The sequence below is a fragment of the Macrobrachium nipponense genome, chromosome 3 (assembly GCF_015104395.2).
Source record: "Macrobrachium nipponense isolate FS-2020 chromosome 3, ASM1510439v2, whole genome shotgun sequence".
Taxonomy (NCBI): Eukaryota; Metazoa; Arthropoda; class Malacostraca; order Decapoda; family Palaemonidae; genus Macrobrachium; species Macrobrachium nipponense.
In genome coordinates, this window is record NC_087202.1 from 80469616 (window position 1) to 80493911 (window position 24296).

Genomic DNA, 24296 nt, shown 5'->3' on the forward strand with positions numbered 1-24296 from the left:
CCGGCAGTGGCATTTCGTACACTTGTCAACCTGATTGATCAAAATTAACACAAAATACCGTTTTCTACTGCCGGGATCAAGCAACGCACGAGAACTCGGTCCACACTAGCTACTACTGATTGTGACGGGGTCTGACCGTCTGACGGCTAGCAACAACCGGCTAAATACCACAACGTTACCAGTCGAGCTTGCTGCTTAGACACCAGCGACCGCTTACAATCATCTATCTAAATAAAAATCGTTACAGGGATGCTCAATAGCCACAACATTATAGCAATGCTCTGTGAATCAGGAACTTAATCTTTATATCAGCATTTTCAAAAGCAAATATTAAAACTCAAAGCTCACTAAAATTGATTGCTATTTGTTTCTTGGGATCGTGTCACTGTGAACGAAATATATGAAAATCAGTTGCCTTTAATCTTTTAAATTATGTAAAATACAGTCATGCTAACTATTTTTTCTTGTACGTCATCCGTGAAAAAGTGGGAAATGGTAGCCTTCGGTTCGGCAACATAAACGGAACACAAAATATCTACCAGACATCGTCTGATGACACATAAGAAGGCATAATATTACGGACATTTCCGTAACTATTCGGACATAACTCGATCTCTCATCTCTGCGGCTGATACTGTATAACCACGATGACAATACTTACCAGTCGCTCTCGACTTTCTTGGTAAACTTGCTCAGTCATTATTTTCATTCTGGGTCTGTATAAAGGTTACAATTATGAAAGTAACGTCAGATGACTTGCTACCAATAAATCGATGAACACCTTTGGTACCGCTAGATATCAATATATTTCAATAGTGGTTCCCTTTAAAACACCCACAAGTAAAACATTTAATTTATTATACTCAAAGAGCAGGATTGGCGTAGCGCTTTAAAGAGGTCACGCCCCTCTCGTTCATCATAAAAAAAAGTCTCTTCGCATGCTATTAGCAATAATAATCAAGAAATTTTATATGACGATGCTGTACTGCATTACGTAATAGTGATGCAGAGATTAACAGCTGACAGGAGAGAAGTCATACGACTTGCAGTTTTCAAAATGCACACTAAATAACCAATATTCTATTATTCTGGCATGGTTAGTATAAATTTTAGTTTAATTCTGCCACATAATACACTGGTAATATACAAACGTAAAACAAGGAACAATATTACACGTGCCGCCAGAGAGCGTCTGCTATTGCATCAGAAAGAGTATATGCTTTACTTTGTACTTGTGTTTTAGCATGTGTATACTTCAAAATGCCATGGCACACGATTAGATAGAAAGGGACTTGTGATACAACTGAGCTTAGATGTGAATACATAGAGTGCGAGATGTATGTTAACGTTTGCCGAGATGCTATGTTTACTGCGCCAAGGCACATTGTCTTAATTTTTTATTTCATATCGGAGATGATACTAGTGCATTTGTATATTTGTTTGTTAATTTGCCTTTATTTAATTGTTATCTCCATCTGTTTTGTATTTTTCTGCGCTTCGTTGATAATAATTCTAAAATTATTGAAAGTTGCTTCGTTAGTACTTTATAATAATTATAAATGTTTAATTCTTATTCATGTGGTCTGCAGTGCTATCTTAGATACTTATATGAAACCGCTGGTTTGGTATATTTTGTATTTTTATCACTCATTCAGAAGCGTAACTAGAGGCGGGGGGGCACGTGCCCTGGGCGCCGACCTTAGGGGGGCGCCAAAATGATCTGGGGAACAATTTATGCGGCTTACAGGGAGACCTGTGAGAGAAAAAAAAGTATTTCCCATCATATCATATCATATATATATATATATATATATATATATATATATATATATATATATATATATATATAATATGATAGTGATGGGAAATACTTTTTTTTCTCTCACAGGTCTCCCTGTAAGCCGCATAAATTGTTCCCCAGATCATTTATATATATATATATATATATATATATATATATATATATATATATATATATATATATATATATATATAAAGATTTGCTAGTATTTGTATTCTTCACGCGCACACACACATTTCTATGTGTCTGGGTGTGTGTGTACTGGCGTGATATACCGTGCGAAAATAGAAAATATTGAAATAACTGAAATGTGTGTGAGAGAGAGAGAGAGAGAGAGAGAGAGAGAACGTAGATCAAGACTTGAAGATCCAGACAAGTTTGGGTTTCTGCTAGATGTAGAACAAATTTTTAAAAGAAGTAAAAGTTTAGGGTTACTGGATGACGAGAGAATGAAGGAAAGCTGTTTACATGTTGGATGGTAATGAACTTTATGAGGAAATCTAATTAGACTGTAGAATGCTCTTGGCAAGTAGAACGTATGTTCAGATTTCCACTCCAGAGAAGCTCATCCAATTCATGACACAATATGATGAGATCTCCAGCTTACGCGTAGCAATCCAACTTATGCTCACAGTAGCAATTTCAATTGCAAGCTGTGAGCGTTCGTTCAGTAAACCGAAATTGATTATGGCTTAGCTCAGAGCCTCGATGGGACAGGATAGACTTAACGCTCCAGCATGTCTTAGTACTGAGCAGAAGATCAAGGGTATTTTGTCAAGTTTTACTGGGTACCATCTCACGTTGGTATTCATTTGAATGAGATGGCCGATAGTTTGGCAAAGGATGCTACAAACAAAAATAATATTGATACAGAAAGCACAATGACTCTGAGCAGAATAAAAAAAAAAAGGCTAAAAATTAAGAGGTCTTTGTGGGAAGCGGCTGAAATTCGGCAAATTTTAAACAAGACACTATTTGTTTGTGTCTGAAAACAACAATATTGTATATGGTAGGGCACTGTCTAAACTAGATACTTTAATAATGAGGTTGCGTTTGGGATATAAATATTCTTGGGAATACATTGATAATGAAAACTCTAAATGTAAATTATGCGGTGAGTTACGGAAACATACTTTACAACATTATGTTATGGAATGTAATAAATTATCAGAGTTGCGTAACCCCAGAATAGATGATGTAATAAATCAAGTATGTTATTTTCTGAAAAATGATGTATGTTCCAAAATTGTCAAGAAATTTCCTAATTTATTTTGGAATAAATAATTGTGAGCCATTTGATAGTCCTTTAGTAGGATTTTGTATACCTTGATTTTTTTTACCTTTTCTTAACATTTTTCATTTTATATAACATTTACTTTCGTTATATTTGTTTTGTATGGCTTTTGCCTATTGAAAATTTGCTTTAGTATGTAAACATTTGATTTGTATAAAATTTGCATTATAGCTTGGCATTTGCTTTTGTATAGATTGGGTTAAAATTCTTCTCATGTAAAATATTGGCTTTTCATTACTGTTTTTGGTTTTTATTTACGTATTTATTATGATCTTTGCCTGGGGAATCTTTTGAATTTTGTAGGTGAGTATAGCAGCATGCTGCTACACTCCATTTGATGTATATCAATAAACTTTTTGAATTTGAATTTGAATTTGAGTACTGAGCATGGAGAGGTAGAACTCATTAACTTTGATGATATTATTGATACTTTTGCTTCAGCAAATCTCGCGGAGTCCAAATATAATTGCCATCAACTTTTATATTTCTAATCTCTTTAGAATCAATGTTGCATTATAAATGTTAAATCAAAGCAGTTTCAGAAGCTGACAAATTAGTTTCCATTTTTTTTATTCGGTTTTAATGAAAGTTCTTTGGTTGGTAAGGGCTATTAGAGAATGACCACTCAAATCATTACTCTAAAAACTAACAAACTTGCAACACTAATTCTTGAATTTTTTAGTTCAGAACTTCAGGATTATGTATTTCTTTTTTATTTTTTATGAATAATAAATCCTTATTTCATTCATTTATTTTTGTGCAGAATATACCTAACGAGTTTGCATCACTATGAAGCTTGAATGCACCTAAAAAATTTTATCTAAAACTGTTTTTATCAATGCTAATTTACACAGCTTTTCAGTTCAGAATTTCAGGATTATGCATTGCTTTTTGAGTGTTTTTTTTTTTCAATACCTCCTTTATTTTTGTGTAGAATAGTGTTGGTAAAACATTTGTATCTCCCTCAAATTGTTGGTAACACTAAACTCCATGATTATACCTTCTGGTAATAAATAATGTTAACTTGTACTAGTAAACTCAATATACCTTCTGGCAGTAAATAATGATAGCTTGTTCTTCATGTTGTCAACTGAATCATTGTGGTACAGATCCAGAATCCTTAAGATTTATTCCATGACAAAGGGTGCCATTTTTTTGTGCTAGTAACCCTGGTTAAGCCTCTGCACTCATTTACTAATAATTCCTTTTGTATGTATTTAATCAGACTCCCAATTAATATCCTCCCCTTGCGGTAATAATAGCAAATCAGGTTTATGGTTAAAGACCTATACTTCATAAGAATGTATGCACTCACTTACAATATTAATAGTAATAATTATGACAAATTTGCCTCTTTAAAATAATATTTTCCAAGACTTGTTTAAGTAGCGATGAATAAAATTTTAATGCTCAGGCGCCTTGAATTTCATAATTGTGGAAGATGTTTAACTGAGAGGTTATTCATTGTAGAAAGATGTTGATAATGAGCTATTGAACAACTCTGATATTATCTATGGTGCATCACCGTACAGTGACTGGAAATTATATGTAAAAATCCTCAAGTATCTATATGAGGAAAGCTGTATTTCTCATTTTAAAATACAAAAATTAGTATATATGGGAGCTTTGGGCCGGGGTTTGACCGTTTGCTCTACGGGCGAAAGCTGAATTTTTTTTTATCATTTTTGTATCTGAAAAATACAGCCTTACTCACATTAATAATCGTGGATTTTTGCTGATTTAATCTGACATGAATGATAAGCTTTGAAATGATGCTGGGACTCAAAGAAGATAAAATAATAAAAGTCTCGCCATCTAATAATATTATATGATCAGTGAGATCTACTCTACTATGTTGGGTAGAAGTCTCGCCGTAGTACGTAATAAGTACCCTATAGCGTTAAGCAGAAGAAAAAGTCAGGGTTGGGTTTATCGCCGCCTATTACAAAATAGGAAAGGAAAGCCTTTGGAGACGTCCCTGCTCGAGACAAATCCAACAATAGTATGTACTTGGACCTGTAATTTAGAAAACTGAACAAATTTTCCTTCCAGTTTGTATGTAACTATACCTACAAGTCAATCTTAGATCGTGTTTCAACAGAACAATTTAGCCGGTTTTCATTTATTTATTATAATTTTTTAATTGGATTATTTGTATGTAACAGTCATAGACTGTCCATTTTATGTAAGTTATAAGGGTGAATAATTTATAATCGATTTAAGGACTAGCTTAAGGTGTCTGTCTTATAGCGTAGGGTAGGATATACCTAGGCAAGGTCCTACGCGATGACCTTGTCAACCTTAGGTTAGTACAGTACCTATATAGTAGGTACTAGCTAGTTCCATTATAGAAATTGAATCTCATTGAATTTACTTCTTTTAACATTTTCCTGTACTATAGATACCTATATGGTTAGTCATTATTAGGTATTTATATACTACCTACCTAAATAGCTAGGTATCCATTTTCATTCATTCTCTTCATAGCACTGATTGACCCTATGGGTGCAAGGGCTTGGTTTTATGCTAAAATAACATATTCTATTCCTTTTCAGTGACAGAAGTGAATGCAGATTAAGGGGTCTGGGAATAGTAGTAGTATGACAACCACACTTACCTAACCTATCATGGGATGCCATTTCCTAACCCCCCTCCCCCCAAGTAATGAGTGACCCCTTACTCTGCATCCCACCCCATTGTTAAAAATCGATTGTCTCCTGAGTTAGAATCCAAAGTGAGGGACCACTACTTACTTGGGGGGGTGCGCAGCGGTTAGGTGGCTTGGGGTCTAGAAAGCTGGATTAGGGCACAGCAGGTGAAATTAGGTTAGTAGGTAAAAGTAAGGGGAGTTTGCAAAACGACATTATCAGGCCTCCTTGATGTTCAGCGTTTCTGGGGGGGGGGGGGGGGGGGGGGGGGGGGGGGGGGGGGGGGGGGCGGGACAGTCCAGGGTGGGCAACAGCCTGTTCCCAAGCTAGGTCAGGGGATGGTGCCCCAAGTGAGGTTAGGAAGGTAAGGTCAGGACTTGGCGTTCTAGGGAAGGTTAGGTTTATTTTTGTCTGCAGAACCTGTTCCTGTTGTTCAACACTCGCCCCAAAAGTAGTCTGTTTAGAGGTAAAACTGAAGAGTACCAACATGCCCATTTTGATTCAGTAACTAGGGTAAATGATTGAATGGTCTCCTGGCGACCACCTGGATGGTAGCATGACCACCTTCCCCCCAAAAAAAATTTATCTCTATCTGTAACCCAGGATAGACATCAGTCACTAGCTAGCGCCCGTGGAAGCAACACCTAGAGACCTCTTACTTTCCTCTTGAAGTAAGTGTTAAAGTTATTTTTTGGGAAGGTGGTTACCAGGAGGCCATTCGATCATTTACCCTATCAGTTTACATATAAAGTGGGTGCCATGTTTAGGTTACTACCACCCCCTAGAGATGATTGTAAAAAGAAACAAGAGGCGGAAACACTAACAAAAACATGAGGAAAAATGCAGTAAATATGGTTCCCAACGGGCAGGAACCAGGTTGCGGTAGTAGTCTACAGTTTTAACAAATGAGATACCATAGGATAAGCTATTTGTGGGAAAGACAGAAATTAAATGAAAGGGGGAATGTCTATAAAGAGTATTAAGAACTTTGGTAATATTTTAGATTTCCCAGGTACTTTGAAAAATACATAAAAGCAGGTTCTAACACTAGCTCTGAGGTAAAGCTTAATCTGTGTTTCCAATGTTCAGTGTTACTTTGTGGGGGGTTATCTACGGGAGGGCAAAGCCCTCCCTGGCCAAGTCAGGTTGAGAAGGTAAGTACTGGTTAGCATAGGAAAAGGGATTCTAGGAAAGGTTAGTTTTTTTTTTTTTGGCAGAACATATGTCCATCTTTCTCAATTGAATTTCTTATATCCTAACCAAGTTTAGCACTGAAATTTAGTTTTTCCAAAATTTTTCCATGGAACCTGATAGAATTCTTTAGGGCATCACACAGATTTATAAAGTTTTCTTGAAGTGAGAGCACTGACATCTCAGTCTGGCCCTGTACCCTATCAGTTTGGACGCTCTGTTCCAGAATGTATAGGAGGTTACAGGAGCCATTGGTCCCCAGCATATCTTGACAAGGAATCTAGCAATTCTTGGTGGTGACTATCCTCTCAGTTAAGTTGCAGGTCTCATACTGGAAAGGAGGTGGCTTTTATTTTCTAAAGAAAGAATAGGGAGGTTTTTTTTTGCAATTTGTATTTTTTCACGGTGTAAAATCCAGATTCTTTTAACATAATCCCACATCAGTTATCCTAATTTTACAACCATTACATAAGTTTTGTAATATGTCATAAATAAAGTGCTAAGAAAACAATAGTTGGAGTACCTTGGCATTCAGGCTTATGCTCTGATACATTGACAGACTGTTTGTTGTCTTTTTTTTTTTTTTGCCACTGGTTGCTGCTGATATACAGATGCTGATAGGCCTGAGTATTTTCAATGTGGTTTGTCTGTACACAAACCAGGAAGAATCTGGGGTATCAAAATCAACTATGCTTAATCAACTGATGTACTAGTGATTAAGGTGAGTTGGAATAAAATTTACCTACACAGAAGATGAAAGCACTATCTCTCACTCACTCATAAATAATTAATTTTCAACCAGTTTCTGCAGAGTGAAGATTTTTTCTTTCAGAGAGCTTGGGTGTCAGTTTGTGAGTGACCTTTTTAAAAATCAATCTTTTTAAAGAAATTGCTTAAGTTGTGTTTTCCATAATCCCAACAATGTTAGTAACTGAAAATCTTCTGTACAGTACATTTTATAATCCATATCTTTTGGTGTTTTCCAGGTACCGTAATTGTTTCTCTTTCTTTAACCCTTCCTTGCTTGAGCTTAAAACTCTCATTCAAGAACAGATCATTGGATGTGTCCCATGAGAGTTTAGAAAGATGATCAGTGGTTTTGTTAAACTGCAGTACGGCATAGTAGTAATGATACTGTATCAGTAATAGTAATTATGTCACACAGATTATTCTAATATGTAAAGAAAGCAGCTTATCTTTGAAAGAACAGTACTGCATTAAACAAAGAGTTGGAAGAATGCCTGTATTAAACTTAAAATGGAAGTTTCTTACTCTCAATTTTTAATACAGGTTATGTGCAGGGACGTGCAGAGAACTTTTTCAGGGCAGGTGCTCAAGTGAAAAAAAGGGCAAAAATATAGAAATGAATGAGGCAAAATATATACCGGCTCAATATTCTTTCAAATTTATTTAAACTAGCCATTAATAATTCAAGAAAGAGATAAACATGACTGATATCATAGGTACCAGTGGGCTAATGTTTTATATGAGCATAAAATCTACAGTACTGACTACCAGTAGAACTAGGAAATTTAACAAAAGAAAAATTATATATATTACTTTTACATAAATGACTGCAAGTAAATCAATCAGTATGATCAATACACTTGGCTAATAACCAGACCTTATCATTTTATATTTAAAAGAGAACCCTTCTGTGTGTCATTTCTTTGAATATGCTGATAACTTCACTGTTGTTGATTGTGATATCCTTTTCAACTGCTAGCAACAAAAGATCAGATAACCTCTCCTCACTGGACAGGCTGCGTAGCTTTGTCTTTACCAGCTTGAGTTTGGAGAAGGTCCTTTCCACTGTTGCAGTTGTGACTGGTAGAGTGGCATAAATTGTTAAGAGTTCAAGCATAAGTGGCAATATCTCCTGGACATTGTTTTCTTTCATGAGGTTGAGCATTGTAGCTGCAGTGTTCTGTGGCAGGCAAGGAAATGAGGAATAGAAGATCTTTAATTCCAACCATAGCTTTGTCTACTTCTTCTAACTCATAAAACTGGCATAATTTTTGCAATGACTTGAATGCCTCTTCATTCACAGGTTCTTCCCAGTTATCTTGGACTGTCATACAACGAAAGGCATTTAGGAACCCCATGTCGTGTTGTCTCCACCTTATATCTTCTTTGTAGCTCTTGTGATATTGTATCTAAAAACACATAAAATACTCTCACACGGTAGTACTCATCCACGGAGTCAAAGCCTTAATGCAGAGGCAATACCTGTTAAAATAACTAGGAAAGCTTACCTGGCCTGTTGTCAGTCTAGCTCAGCTGAGCCGGCCTTGGCCCCAGTGTTACCAGACAGTGAGACATATAGTCAGCTGATCTTGGGTGACCCAGTGTTGCCAAGATATAATATCCATTTCTACAAGCTCCTGTTTATTATTATTAATTATTATTATATATATATATATATATATATATATATATATATATATATATATATATATATATATTTTTGCTCTATCACAGTCCTCCAATTCGACTGGGTGGTATTTATAGTGTGGGGTTCCGGGTTGCATCCTGCCTCCTTAGGAGTACATCACTTTTCTTACTATGTGCGCCGTTTCTAGGATCACACTCTTCTGCATGAGTCCTGGAGCTACTTCAGCCTCTAGTTTTTCTAGATTCCTTTTCAGGGATCTTGGGATCGTGCCTAGTGCTCCTATGATTATGGGTACGATTTCCACTGGCATATCCCATATCCTTCTTATTTCTATTTTCAGATCTTGATACTTATCCATTTTATTATTATTATTATTATTATTATTATTATTATTATTATTATTATTATTATTATTATTATATAAAAATAATAATAATAATAATAATAATAATAATAATAATAATAATTATTATTATTATTATTATTATTATTAATATTTTATTATTATCATTGACACAGATAGGCGGCATAGGCGGCGGGCCTATAATACATTCCTCTCAAAAGGGCACTTTTAATACAGTAGCAAAAGGGGCAGGTGCTTGGGCACCCCTAGCAACCCCTCTCTGCACGTCCCTGGTTATGTGGATCTTCAGAGTTCTTAACTGCATATCTTAAATTCCAGTTATAATGCTTTTTGTAGGGCATAGCATACTTCATTAAGTAGTACGTACAGTATATAGTATTGTAGTTCTAATCTTTGTATGGTAGATTTAGTTCCTACTTTCTTAAAAGTTGGTAACTGGTTCGATATTGCTGTTATCAAATTTGCAATGTTATTTATGGTGTTTTTTGTTTACTTCCAGATTAAAGATGTCATGGTTATTTGGGATGAATCAACGGCCTCAAGACTTTTCACAGTATGTTCCTCCGCCAGCTGCTGCTGGTGGTGGGGGAGGGTCAGATGATGACAGTGGTTCAGGCAAAGGCTCTAGTGCAATGGACGCATATAGATTCGATTCTGCAGCTTTGGAAAGGGCTGCTCGCGCTGCCAAAGAACTGGAGAAATCTCGTATGTATGAAGTCTCCATTAGAATTGTTGCTGTTGTGTGTTTAGTTTTATTGTGTTATTTACGTAATGCATTAAATTGGAAGTCTGATATTTTTCTTTGGGCTATGAAGAGGATTGTTTTAACTTGGGGAAATTCATAGACACTTTAGTATATGTAGTGCTTTATAGCAGTGTTTTGAAACTATAATTTATTTGATGAAACAGAACATCTAATAACTTACACTGTAACTTCTTATATTGGACTAATTCTGCGAAGAAATGCAGATTATGTCAAGCTCACAACTTCTTTTTATGTAGAAGTACCCACTGTGATGTATATATTTCACTGCTTAGTGAAATATATACATCACAGACCAGCTAAAATCAACTAAGTTACTGATATGTATATTACAAAACTCTTTCGATGTGAGTTACATTTCGCTTAACAGTGGTATTATTTTGAAGGGTTTTTATGAAAAGGGATTATTTCATGTATGCCCTTGAATTTACTTATTTTGCCATCAGTTAGAAGTTGTCACCTTTTTTAGGAAACTAGCCAAGGGAATAATGAATACAATAATAGGGCATTGGTCCTCATTACAAGTAGGATATTAAATTTGTTTATATTTGCTCTTTTAGCTACTATATGTTGGCAAAAAGCAGCCATTGTAGGTTCATGTAGGAATTTTTGATTGCTTGTAAAAAAGAAAAAAAAAAGTAGTATTTTTTCAATTCTTTGTATGAATAGATTTTCTTTCAGTAAACAGGTACGTTATAAGGCTACACTAGAGCTAGCAATTTCCTTTTTGAAATTGCATGTTAATTTCTCATTTTGAAGTGTTAACTTTATATATATATATTGTTTTATTGTATTCAGTACTATATTTTAATGTAAAATAACAAAGAGAATACAGTTTGATATTTCTTCTTTGTATTCCAGAATTTGCAAAGGAAGCTTTGGAACTTTCAAAAATGCAGGAAGAAACAAAGCAGAAGGAGATTATTTCTAGGGCAAAAGAAATGGAGGTTTGTAGCAAACTTAGTTTGTTGTAGATGTCCTTCATTTTTTTGGAATAATTTCTAATTTGCTCCTCTCATTTCTATCTAAAATTTATTGTAATATTTCAAGCAACTGCTTTACAGTATGTCATATTAAATATAGGCATATCTTAAATCCTCTGTCTCTTGTATGTCATCATCATCATCATCATTATCACCATGTAATACGAAAAGCAAGGATAAGAGCCTCAGAAATTATGACCATCTCCATATTAGTCAACATCCAGGTTTCTCTTGAATTTCCAACATTATTTTGCCTTTGCAATATCCAGTTGGGGAAGTTGACTCTAAAGACTCAACGCCTCTTAGAGCTGCAATTATTATTGATGATAGTATGCTAAAAATACATAGTACCATAGATTTTTCTCATAGTACACTCTTAGTACACTCATCCCCAGGATGCACAGTGGATAGGGACTACAACCTCCCGCAAATAGCTAAAATCTACGAATACTTGACACCCCTTTAAAAATGCTTGTAACTGCCTATTTGTTCATACATGGAACAAACTTTCAGTCTTAACAATCGGATATTCTTCTAGTTCCAGCTGGAAACTGGTTAAAACAATCAAGATTGTAAAGCAAGGAATCTGTGGCATCTGGCAACTCATACATATACGAGGTGGAAGCTGGTCGCTGACCAGGCTTGGTACCTCGTGACATGTCAGTCGTTTTTTTAACCGCCTTGGATAGAGTCACTTTTGCTCCCTCCTTCCCAAGCTGGTTTCTTTGTCAGGCTGTGATTTATTTGTTTTTTGCTTTCAGTGTGTGTGTGTGTGTGTGCCTGCTTGTCTTTTATTATGAATCCCACCAAGAATTCTAGGCCCCGTCACTAAAACCCCCCTCTAAAAAGGCTTATACCTGCCTGCTTTTAATATTTTTGTGAAAAATTTATCACGAAAGCAATATGAAAAGACTGTAATTAGTGAACATCTCTCTATGAAAAATTCTGCAAATAGGTGAATTTTCCTTGAATAATATGGATATAAGTTCCACAGAAAATTCCGCCAATAGGCAGGGGTCGACTGTATGCTGATGCTACTTAGTACCATAAATTCTTCTTATACCTTTAATTTTCCAAGACTAAACACTTAAACATTCACACTTGTGTGTCTTGTTTCAGATCTTACTTTTGTGAGATACTTCATAATTTTGGAATGCAGTGAATATCAAGAGTGGGTTTGATTTGATTTTGAATATTTTTATAGACATTTATACTGTTTGATATATAATAACTCCTCACGAATGACATAATAACCAATGGGTTATGAATTTTAAGTGTTTTTGTGATTTATTCCACTCATGATAATGATAATTACATGTCTTTCCTCATCAACATGTCTGTGATTACTGCGTCTTGCATCAATTCTTTCTTGCATGCCATTATATACATGGTTATTATTTTGTGCATGATCTTCCATTGGGTGAGTGAGTTGTATAGTGTATACCTTCTACTGTAATTTATTGTCACTTTTATATTTTTTTTTTTTTGTGACATTAAATTTGGATAGCTTCCTACTCCCTCACCATTGCCTCATTATTTAATTAACCAGTTGTGGATTTAGCCTTCTGCCACAGCTCATATTCATTAAGCTGCTTTTTCTATTCTAATCTCAGTTTTCTGGGTACCACTTGGCATTCAGTCTTGTACAGTTATCTGTAACTTGCAGTTGTCAATGAAAGGTCACCAAGTAATTATATCTTTATCACTTATTTTACAATTCTTCAAGTTATTCTTTTGCAGTTCATTTGTAGGGTCATTATCCCATTTTTAATTTCCTTTGGTAATCTAGAGATTATCTGTTTATTATATTTAAAGACATTTTACAGTTCACTTTGGACTTTATAGTGGCTCTTTTGCTGGAGATAGACTTTGTGCACCCTACTTCATGAATTTTTAATGGATTTTTTTTTTTTTTTCTTCCTAAAATCATTTTAGGCCTCTGCTGTCCCTCCCTTTGAGGAAGGGGCAGGGAAGGGTAGTTTAAGCAAAATCCAAAAAGGTAGACAAAGAGGTAGATATTCTTGAATGGTTTTTTGTTATGGTTGATGGTGACCAGATCATAACCAAAATTATGGGATGGTGAAGGCTCATTCTTCTTGCTTTACTTGAAGGACTCATAATATAGACACTAAGTATTCAAGGACTAGTTACTTTGCTTTTGATCATCTTTTGAATCCTACAGTTGATAACCCTTCCCAGTGTGTTAACATTTCTTCAGGTGACTAACAACAAAGTCTGTTGTGGCATGAGGTGCATCTTTGATGCTGTAGGTGATTTTTCCAAATTGTATCTTGCCCATTGACAACAAGGTGTTATTTATGGCAGGAAGTCTTGTATATTTTGGTAATTGGTTCTTTGCTGAAAGAATTAATATGAACAAGGTAGAATTGTTCTAAATGCCCAACAACTTCTGCCTCTGCTTATTTCACCAATATACCCGTAAGGCTTCCATCACTTCCCTCATGTAAACTAAAAGACCATTATGCAGCTGTTGCTTCAATTGCTTTCATCACTGTTAACTAATCAGCACTAGTTACTAGATCCCACAAGGTTATAAAATGAATCACTATGACTGCCTTAGTTCTCTTTATCCATTTCCAGTCTCCATTCAGTAACTGGACTTGAGCCATGACTTGGGAGAGTGGAATACCTTTGTTTTGCCTCCTGGTTTTTGAGTGGCAGGTCAAGGGACTGTTGTACACAAGTAATTCTTAAAATCTGTTGGCTAGTCCAGTGTTTAGTTCATAGAATATACTCCCCTTGTATGTTGCAGGCTTTGTAGAGATTCTGTAGGCACATTTTTTCCAGAAACAAAGATATTGACCCAAGTATGTAAGGAAATACATGTGATCTAAAAAGAAATGCTTCATAAAAACCCTCTTGACATTTTTTGTTTAATGAAAATCTGCCTGAATCCTCTACTTGTGGGTCTGAGTTTCCAAGGCTTCCTTCATAATGGGACAACTGTATTAAGGATAATGAGGGTTTCGATGAAAGCGAATACTCAGCGAGTGTTCTTTTCCAAACCAGAGTAATCCATGGCTTAGAAAAAAGTTTAATGTTTTGAGTGACTGTTGAAAGTCAAATAACCCCATATTAATGTCCTTTAATTTTGTCTTTGGATCCAGTTGGTTTTCTGTACAATATTTCTGGGGGCTGATAGTACTCGACATTGGTTTTCAGGTCTACAATACATCCTATAAAGAATTTATTTTGATATATATATATATATATATATATATATATAAGTAATATACAGAAATTTTCTTATAATTTAAGTGAGTAATTGTCAGAATGGAATAACTTGAGTAATTAATTGCCATAATGGATGCTTGCAACACTACAACAAAATATTTAGGTTAATATAGTGTAAGTTGTAATACAAAAGTTACTTTGGCAATTGTAGCAGTATCCAAAACTTATTTTAGATATCAATTTATGTAGCTTCTCAACGGGCTTCAGTCCCTCTCCAGAAATTATTTCTTCTGGGAGCTGGACTGGTGGGTAGGCCCCCAGCTGGTCTAGGATGTCTTGTACCTCCCTCCAAGTATTAGTCTATCCTATTGTTAAGACCAAAGGTTGGTTCGCGTATGAACAATTGACAAATTTTCTAGAACTCCTCTTTTCATTGAAGCTATTGTAGGGTAATGGGTTTGTTTTTTAGTAAATTACAGTATAATTCTATTTTTAAAGATGATGTCTTTCACTTGTTATAAAGAACCAGTTTTTTCAAAACCAAGGTGTATTTTAAAGTTTTTCTAAGACAATTTGTAGTTTTCATAGCTACAGACCTGAGGTCTTAACGTTATACTGCCCGCCTCTAGCTGCCCCTCTGTTTGTCAAGTCATCCTGAGTTGGGAAAGACTGGCGTAGCGGCGTGGTCCTTGACCACTCCTTACCCGAGCTACGCAAGCGCTGCCAGATATCACAAGATTCCTTGCTTTCATCTGCTTTTTAACCGGATCCAGCTAGGTGCTAGAAATTATCCAATTGTTAAGACCTCAGGTTTGTAGCTATGAAAAATAAATATTGTCTTAGAAAATTTGTCATTTTAGAACCATTACTGTTTCATGACATTTGAGAACTATTATTTGTATCATAATCAACCCATTAACTGTTCTTTATGATTGCTACTCCAATGAAATCAAGTGCCCAAACACCTCTTGCCATAGCTGAATTTACTAGAACTCCTCTTTTCATTGAAGCTATTGTAGGGTAATGGGTTTGTTTTTTAGTAAATTACAGTATAATTCTATTTTTAAAGATGATGTCTTTCACTTGTTATAAAGAACCAGTTTTTTCAAAACCAAGGTGTATTTTAAAGTTTTTAATCTTCTAGCGTACACTTGCTGATCTGGACATTGTTATGTTGGATATTTCAATACATTGTTGGTGTCAACTTTTTTCTCAAGTGTAAGTCCTTATTCCATTGTATGGAGGGTATTACGAAGCCTTTCTATGTTGAAAGATTTTTTTACAATCAAACCAGTCATGTGAGGGTTTTAATCAAAATGCCCCTTTCAGACCATAAAGTCTAGTCTCTTATAGGTACAAATTGAAGCCGCTAAAGCAGAAGGGAAACGAATAGAACAAGAAGAAAGACGCAAGACTTTACAAGAACAATCAAAGCTTGATCAACAGAAAGCACAATATCAGGATCAGTTGTCCCGTAAAAGGTTAGGCACAATGGCATTGTTCACCTTAGTTCTTAGGCCGTAGAGATAAAACAGATTTTTTGAAGTTTTTTTTGCAACTTTAAAATTAGACAGTACATGAACAGACTTACACATGCGATGGAGGCCTTCTTGTTTGTGCTTGTGAGGGTAGAAGTGAACGAACTAATGAATTCATGTTCACGGATCCTTTCCTGGCTTTACCTGTAAGGGTAGACAGTGAAAACACACACACACACACAGCCCAGCATTTTCCTCTTCGTGCAGCACCTAGGTAGCAGTGAGCATTGATTGTTGCCCCCCCCCCTCTCCCAAAGAAACTTTTTAAAAATATATGTAAATATATTATATATACATGTGTAAGGATAAGCTAATTCGTAATCCACCTCCACTAAGTCTTTCACATGATGATGATGATGATGATGTGGTGACATACTGATGGAGTTCGTACCATGCAGATATTACACCTACACTTGAAGGCATGGTGACACAACAGACATGTATGTGATTGTTATCATTTACTCTGTAAGGAGTATGATGAATTATTATTATTATTATTAGTAGTAGTAGTAGTAGTAGTAGTATTGTTTTTGTTTTATTTTTATTATTGATATTAATATTAAAAAGACTTTTCCTATCGTCATAGTTGCATGCTTTGCTCAAGTTTTTTCTGCCATACTGCAGCTGTGTGTTTTGATAATGTTCAGATCTGACATGTAAAGAAAAGTTTGTTGGGTCTTATACATCATCAGATGTGCTACTTCATGATCTTAAATTAGTTCTTTTAATACTTTATTTCAATTTTTATTTAATTAAGTTACACATTAGTTTGCCCTAGACTTTTTGTATTCTGTTTTTAGTTATTTAATGCTTTCTTCCTTTCTATGCTCTACTTCTAACTATATTGAGTACTTATAGGACACAGTACAGTTGATAGTGATAAAATTCTTTTTCAAACAGATATGAAGATCAGTTAGCACAACAACAGAGAATGAATGAAGAGAACTTGAGAAGACAAGAAGAATCTGTAGCTAAGCAAGAAGCCCTTAGGAAATGTAAGTTATGCATTACCTGATTTTATATTTGTTAAAATTTGGCGATGGTTGTTGAAATAAGTCAACAAATACCTGTTTTTTATGGAAAAGTTGTGTATCTGTACATTGATGTATGTTTTTAGTCAAATGACACAATTCCTTCATCCCTCTGATCATTCTGTCATGCTTTTAATAGAAGCGCACCAAAAACTGTATCACTGAGCGGCAAAAGCCATTACATATTATCATGATAATTTCACTTAAATAAAGGTACAGTACTTACAATTGATAGCTCTGTGCAGAGGAATGTACAGGAAATAAAGTTATTCAACTAGATGACACAAGACCAAGGGGAACAGATGGAAAGTGTGAGGCAGAAAGTTATGCAGCTGTGGCTGAAGATGTGCTGTAAAGAACCTTTATTGCTATCCACTGTGTATTAACAATTGTATACCCCCTATGAAGCATTCCAAGCTAAAAAAACTTATTGTCTTAAAAGACAAAGTTCAGTATTTATTGGCAATAAACTTTTGCAGTGCTGTTTATCAGTATGGGAACTCGTTGAATTTTTTTATGAGTAACTTACGAAGTTATTACATAGCTATATGTTTCTAACACTAGGCACCTTGAAATTTGTAAAATTTTGGAAATTGCAGTAGGGCTCTTATTGAAAGGAAAGTGAAAGAGGGCAATGAATTAGTTGATGAATAATGAGATGGTAGTTAGAATAATACTAGACAGTAGGAATACTAGATAGTCACTGACAGCATTGCAGACTCATGAAAAAATAGTGGAGATTGTTGGGTGCCTGACACTCTAGGTGGCACAGGTTCCATGAAACTACCATTCTTGTTTTTCTGTCTGTTAAACAAAAGACTGGTGAGCGAGGAAACTTGGAGACCACAAATGCAGGCATATATATGAGTGATGGGTTTGTTATGAAACATTCAGCATACTTCTATCCTTTTTATTCTGCTTATAAAAGTTGGTCATGTCTTCATACATAGATGTTTATCAGTTTTTCATGTATTGCCAAACTATCTTTTTGAAAATTCAGAAGATACAGAGAGTGCAGTGGTAGTTGGGTGGTCTCAGAAATACAGTTTTATATATATATATATATATATATATATATATATATATATATATATATATATATATATATATATATATATATATATATATATATATATATATATATATATATATATATATATATATTATATATATATATATATATATATATATATATATATATATATATATATATATATATATATATATATATATATATATATATATATATATCAATCCTTCATTGTCTTTCTCTTTCTTTCTCCTTACAAAAGCAACAATTGAACATGAATTGGAGCAACGGCACAAATATGATATGAAAAGAATTGATGCAGAGATGGGCGCAAGGGCAAAGATGGAGAGAGAAAACCAGGACTTGACGTTAGAGCAGATACGTGTTAGAGCAGCCGAGGACAGGGAAACTACTCTGAAGAGTATGATAGAAAAGCGAGAAACTATATTAGCTTCAATAAAGTAAGTTCTCTTCATTGTTTTATTATCATTATTAATATTAAACATATCTTCAATAGAAAGTTATTATATGTTGTTTACTTGACTACAAAAAATATTCCTAACATAAATGAGATGCAGGGAAGTATTCTTTATTTTCTACTTTTGTGGTGTACTACCCAGCAAAGAAACAGAACTATTTTTTGGTTTTTTGCACAGTATAATTTCCTCAAATTCTTTTTATACTCTCTTGTAAGATTTTTTTTTTATATCATCCTTGGTTTGCTGATATGCCATAAAAATGTTTTTCTGTGTTTAAAAAAAATGGTGTAAGTAGCATTAAAGAGTTGTTTGGTCTTTACAGAACAGCAGGTTCTGCAATTGGCACTGGAATTGATACTTTCCTAAGTGAACCTGCGAAAATTCAGGCGGCTGTTGCTGGTCTTGTTGCTCTCACTGCAGGATACTACACTGCTAAGGGGTCTTTAGGCATCCTGTTTAGATTTTTAGAAGCAAGACTAGGTAAGAAAAGTATGCTGGTGTTAATCTTTTTTGTATGTATTGTTTAACCTTTCAATATTTTGATATGCTTATAAGATAATAGACTGTTTTAAAATCAATTAAATTGCATATTATTTATTTTAGGTATGAATGCACATGTATGAGTATTGTTTTTATTATTGTTTTCTTTAAAAAAAGATCATGAAAAGAGCACGAATATTTCCAGCTCCTCAGTCCAAACATCTTGTTTCATCCAACAACGCATAACTTTTACGCTTATTCTTTGTGAAATTTATATATGTACAGCAAATGTAGTACTTGCAAGAGTTTGGATAATAAAAATATTGTGGAAAATAATTATATAATTAGTCATGTGAAATGCTTATTTCCAATTAACCTTAAAGTATTCATATTTATTATTTATTTGTTTTAGAAGTATTCTAGGTTAATATATTGCCAGGGCTTTATGTTTGATGATATAATATTCTATATTTCTTGTTTCAGCCAAGCCATCTTTGGTGCGAGAAACTTCAAGAATAAGTTTGTTTGATGCTGTACGGCATCCAGTTCAGTCTGTAAAGAAAATAAAGAAGAAGCCAGAAGATGTTTTAGAAGGAGTTGTTCTTAACCCAGGTGTAGAGGAAAGAGTCAGGTGAGGTCAATACTGAGTTTAGAAATGTTAATATTTAATTGGGAAGTACATTCTGCATAATTTTTTATGCTAAATATTGTTTTAGTATGTGAACTTGAAGGTGCTTAATTCTGTGACGAAATGCTAAGATGACTTAATCAGAATGTCCTCTTTCAAGAGTCTCATGTAAGCAATACTAAAGGTTATTTGCTATACCCCTTTGGCCACTAGCTTCATTGCTCTTTTGGCATTTGATTTTCACACTTTCACTTCACTCTCATACTCAGGCTGTTCAATATCAAATTTTATTACTCCAGTTTTCGCTTCAAGAATGTATTTGTGTCAGCTTTTGAGTGTAGAAATCCTGACACAGTTTTCAGTTTTTGCTACATTTTTTGCAAGATGTTTATACACCAGCTAAGCTGTACATTGTAATTAAAAGTGCAAAAGAGATTACTACTAGGAGTATCATTGTTGTTACAGTGATTTGTGTGGTTATTTCTAAGTCCTCCTGTATTGTTTGGTGTATTCATACATTTTTAAAGATCAAATACAGAAGCAGGTGGTAGAGTTAATGAGAAGCCAATTTGAAGGGTTGTCTTTCTTAGGAAAATATATTTTAAGCTCCTGATTTCATGATTTTAAAAATTTGATGAATAGCAAATCAAAGTTAATATATAGGTGATGAAATTATTACTTGTGATCATTGTTTGTACATACAGTTTCATAGTCAAATTATTATTATTATTATTATAATTATTATTATTATTATTATTACTATTATAAAGGATTTGTTTATCCAGACCTATTTTATAATCAAATGACAGTTCACTTGATTATATTGCTGAATGATAGTTCACATGATTATATAATTTTTGGATAACATAATGCTAGTTGGGAAAATATCACAGAGAGGAATAAATGAAAGAATTTTGTTATAATCAGTAATTTTGTACATGGAACTTACCCAGCAGATATATACTTAGCTATAGACTCCGTCGTCCCCGACAGAAATTCGAATTTCGCGACACACGCTGCAGGTAGGTCAGGTGATCTACCGCCCCTGCCGCTGGGTGGCAGGAATAGGAACGATTACCGTTCTAGAACCAGATTTTCTCTGTCGCGGTAGTGTCAACATACGTTGTTGCTACCTCCTGACTTGATTTTCGTTTTTTCTCCTGACTTGATTTTCGTTTTTTCATCGCCATCGACCTTCTGGGCTGTCTTTTGCAGGGAAGTACTGGGTCTTTGGTTTGGCATACGCTTTTATTAACTTTTTAATGAATTTGGCTTCGAAATTTCGAAGAATATATTACGTGAAACTACCAAATTTTTCGGTAGACATATATTTTGCAATAAAGGAAATATTGATTTTTTTTTTTTTTTTTTCACTAATACGTGTATAAGTGTTAGAACTTGATGAAGGAAATATAAGATCTAACTTCCTACTTTAGGAAGTCAGAAAGCATATAACTAGATACGCTTCCTTTAGAAGCTTTAAGAGCTCTCGTTCTAACGAGCAGTTAGAGTATTGACAATTCTAGTAGTTGTTGCATCCTCATCACCTTCTTACTCCACAGAATCTACAAATTCATATGTGCAAATTTGAAGATAAATGGATGGAGCTCAAAAGGCGAGCTCTAAAAAGGTAAGAAGTGAATATAGTGTTCCCAGTGCAGTGGAGGGTGCGTCTGATCGGCTCCGTAGCGCTTCCAGGCCTAGACCTCTTCCAAACTCCCAGACCCAGTGGAGGAGGAAAGTCGACAGCCGCAGGAAGGTTAGGGAGAACCCCCACCGGTCAGGCGTCCCCTCGGCAGGTTCTGTAGAACGTCCCAGACTGCCAAGGATAGCCATTGATAAGGCATCCTTAAAAAAGTGCGTCTCTTCATCTTACATCCGAAAAGACGAAGAATGTATGTTTGGAGTTTCGATGATCTAGCGCGTTTTCTGAAAGCTAAGAGAACACTGAGCAAGAGCCAGCCGCTGCCAGGAAGCCGCGTTCCAGCAAGCTAGCATGAGCTACGTTCCAATAGCCAGCAGCGAGGCGCGTTCCAGCTGACAGACTAGCGCGAGCCGTGTTCCTACAACCAAACGCGAGCCGCGTTCTAGAAAATTTTTCTTGGCGCAAGGCGCCTTCAAAGAGACGAAGCGCCAGCCTGGCGCAAATTGCGCCAGAAAAACAGACGGCTAGAGCAAGGAGCCTTATAGTAGAGTGGCAATCAGAACGATCCTTCCATTGAACGTTTCCGAGCAAGAGGCTCTTTCTAAAAGGGGTCTAGTAGGCGCTCGGAACTATCAGGGCGCACGGGACCTTCCACGCAAGCGGAACGTTCCAGGAGCGAGTCTCCTTTCTAGCGTGCGGAACATTCCAGGCACGCGGAACATTCCAGGCGCTAGGTGCAAGGAGCCAGGCGCCAGAATATTCCTAATCTTATGAGAGAGAGGTCAGTCGCGAGGCTCCTCTTTGAGTTTTCAACTTGAGCAACTTTCCCCTGGCAAAGGTGCAAGATGTCGCACAGGCGGCCGTCGCTTTTGCCAGAAGGATTCTGATACTAAGAGAAGCCATTTTTCATTATTCAGAGGACTCTCTCCTTCATTCATGCTCTTCCCTCGTTATGAAGAGGCAAGAGCTTTGGGAGTTTTCTTATAAGAAGCTCATCGACGTTTGGGTATGATGGCGGATAGGAAATATCTACTTCCTTCCGTAAACCCTACAGATGAACAGGAATTCTGTCTCTTCCACGATTTATGAGGAAATCACGAAGATTTAAAGAGTTCCTGGATTAACTTCCTTCCTTAAGGAGATATATATACTCTTTCTATCGTTCTATTAACGAAAAGAACGAAGTTAGTAAAAATTTTTCCTTTCTCTATCTGCCTCGGCAGGGAAAGAAGGTAGTAGAGTATCTGCTGTATGAGAATACGATACGGCAAATCATAAGCACATACCGTAGTTACTTCTTTGCTGAGCAACTCAATTACCAGTATCCTTCCAGGAATTTCCTAGGAAGGACTACGCTTAAAGGGATTGTTAAGACAACACCTACTTAGCTTCTAGATTTATCGAAGTCTTGTTTCACTTAGATATGCATTATAAGAACTTCCTGAAGTTCGATAATAATTTTATAAGATTCCTTTATTAAATGGAGTAGCTGGCAACTCTGGAAGAGTAAGGCCAGTCGGCTAACGAGACTGCTATGCTATCGCTTAGACACCAACGCAGTATCATGTAGGTGTCGGTCATGAGTGGTCGGTTACATGTCTCTCTCCTGCGGGATGGAATGACTAACCGTGTCTCTCCCCTACAATCGTGGTTTTAGCTTCGGATTGAGGGGATAGTTAAGCAAACAAATAAAATATTGTCTGCCTTTTGCTAAGAAGCTTTCAATAAGAAAGATATTACAACATTTCAATGCTGTTTACCGTAGGTAACATTTTAAAAGGATTCTAACGCAGCGGAACTCTATATTGTATAATGCTCTCATGCTTACGAAAGCATGGCTTATTAGAGTACATGCTTAGTGAGAAGATGAATGTAGTAGAGAATTCACTTTAAGACTTAGAGAATTCACTTTAAGACTACGGTATGGTCAAGTCTTATGCACATACCGAGGTTTAACTACAGAATTCCTAGTATCCTTACAAAGGTTTCCTTGATTAATGCTGTTTACCACAATGTGACAGTATTATAAAGGATTCTAATACGGCAGAGCGCGATATATATAATTCTCTCATCCTTTCGAGAAACGCACACAACCTTTTTAGAATCGGATATTGCTCAAGAGAAGTTGGGTGAGTCGGATGGGAAACATTCTCTTAGTGGCAGAAGTTGTTTCCCTGAATGGACTATACTACGTATATAAAAGTTTTTTCCCACTAAGAACGGAATTAACATGTGAAGGATGTCGGGTACCATAAAGGCATAGATGTTATGGCACATAACCTAAAAAGAACTAGAAGGAAGCGCCAGCCTTGCGCAAATGCGCCAGAAGCACCATCCAAGATATTTTCTCGTTTTAGCGAGTTATTAACCTAAGAGTCCAGTAGCCTCTCGGACAGCAGGCTCGGTAACGGCAAGATTCGTTCCTGATTTCGTTACCCATTTAATCGAAAAGGGGTCGCTTACAAGGAATGATGGAATTATTTATTTTAATCACTTAGGCCAATTCCACGACTCTCTCATATCGCAAAGAGCATCGAGAATCTCTTTTTTTTCGCTCATGTTCGCGTTAACAAAAGAGAACCTATTTGGGAACAGACACGGAACGTAACGATCCTTAAGAGGTTCGATGCAAGATTTTGCATGTCCGTGAGAACCTTCTCGATCGAAGATAATAACTGTTAACGTATGTCTAACATTTATTGAAAAGAGTTGTGAGAACCTGCGGAAAGTCTTCTTCATAGATCTCTTTGTAAGGTAGAAGACGAACAGGCTTCCTTTAGACTGCTTCTTTTTCCTCGAACCAAGAGAGGTAGCAATATAAGACATCTTTA

The 24296-nt window shown here is 35.6% G+C and overlaps 2 protein-coding genes across 3 annotated transcripts in view; one reads left to right on the forward strand and one right to left on the reverse strand.

The window, feature by feature from the left end:
- LOC135221841 (ester hydrolase C11orf54 homolog) overlaps positions 1-208 on the reverse strand; it is a 1279-nt gene extending 1071 nt beyond the window's left edge. The window contains exon 1 of the mRNA XM_064259755.1: positions 1-208. This exon is cut by the window's left edge and continues 1071 nt beyond it. Coding sequence (XP_064115825.1) covers positions 1-13 — 13 coding nt within the window. The 5' untranslated portion in view covers positions 14-208.
- Positions 209-4941: 4733 nt separating this feature from the next.
- The window catches only part of LOC135221842 (ATPase family AAA domain-containing protein 3-B-like), a 30488-nt gene continuing 11133 nt past the window's right edge, over positions 4942-24296 (forward strand). Inside the window, exons 1-9 of one of the 2 annotated variants that reach the window (XM_064259758.1) lie at positions 4971-5097; positions 7546-7655; positions 10193-10398; positions 11318-11403; positions 15988-16115; positions 17073-17167; positions 18496-18694; positions 19035-19192; positions 19676-19823. In XM_064259758.1, the coding sequence (XP_064115828.1) occupies positions 10200-10398; positions 11318-11403; positions 15988-16115; positions 17073-17167; positions 18496-18694; positions 19035-19192; positions 19676-19823 (1013 nt within the window). In that variant the 5' untranslated portion in view covers positions 4971-5097; positions 7546-7655; positions 10193-10199. Of the gene's footprint in view, positions 5098-7545; positions 7656-10192; positions 10399-11317; positions 11404-15987; positions 16116-17072; positions 17168-18495; positions 18695-19034; positions 19193-19675; positions 19824-24296 lie in introns of both variants that reach the window. The other variant, XM_064259756.1, reaches the window with a different exon arrangement.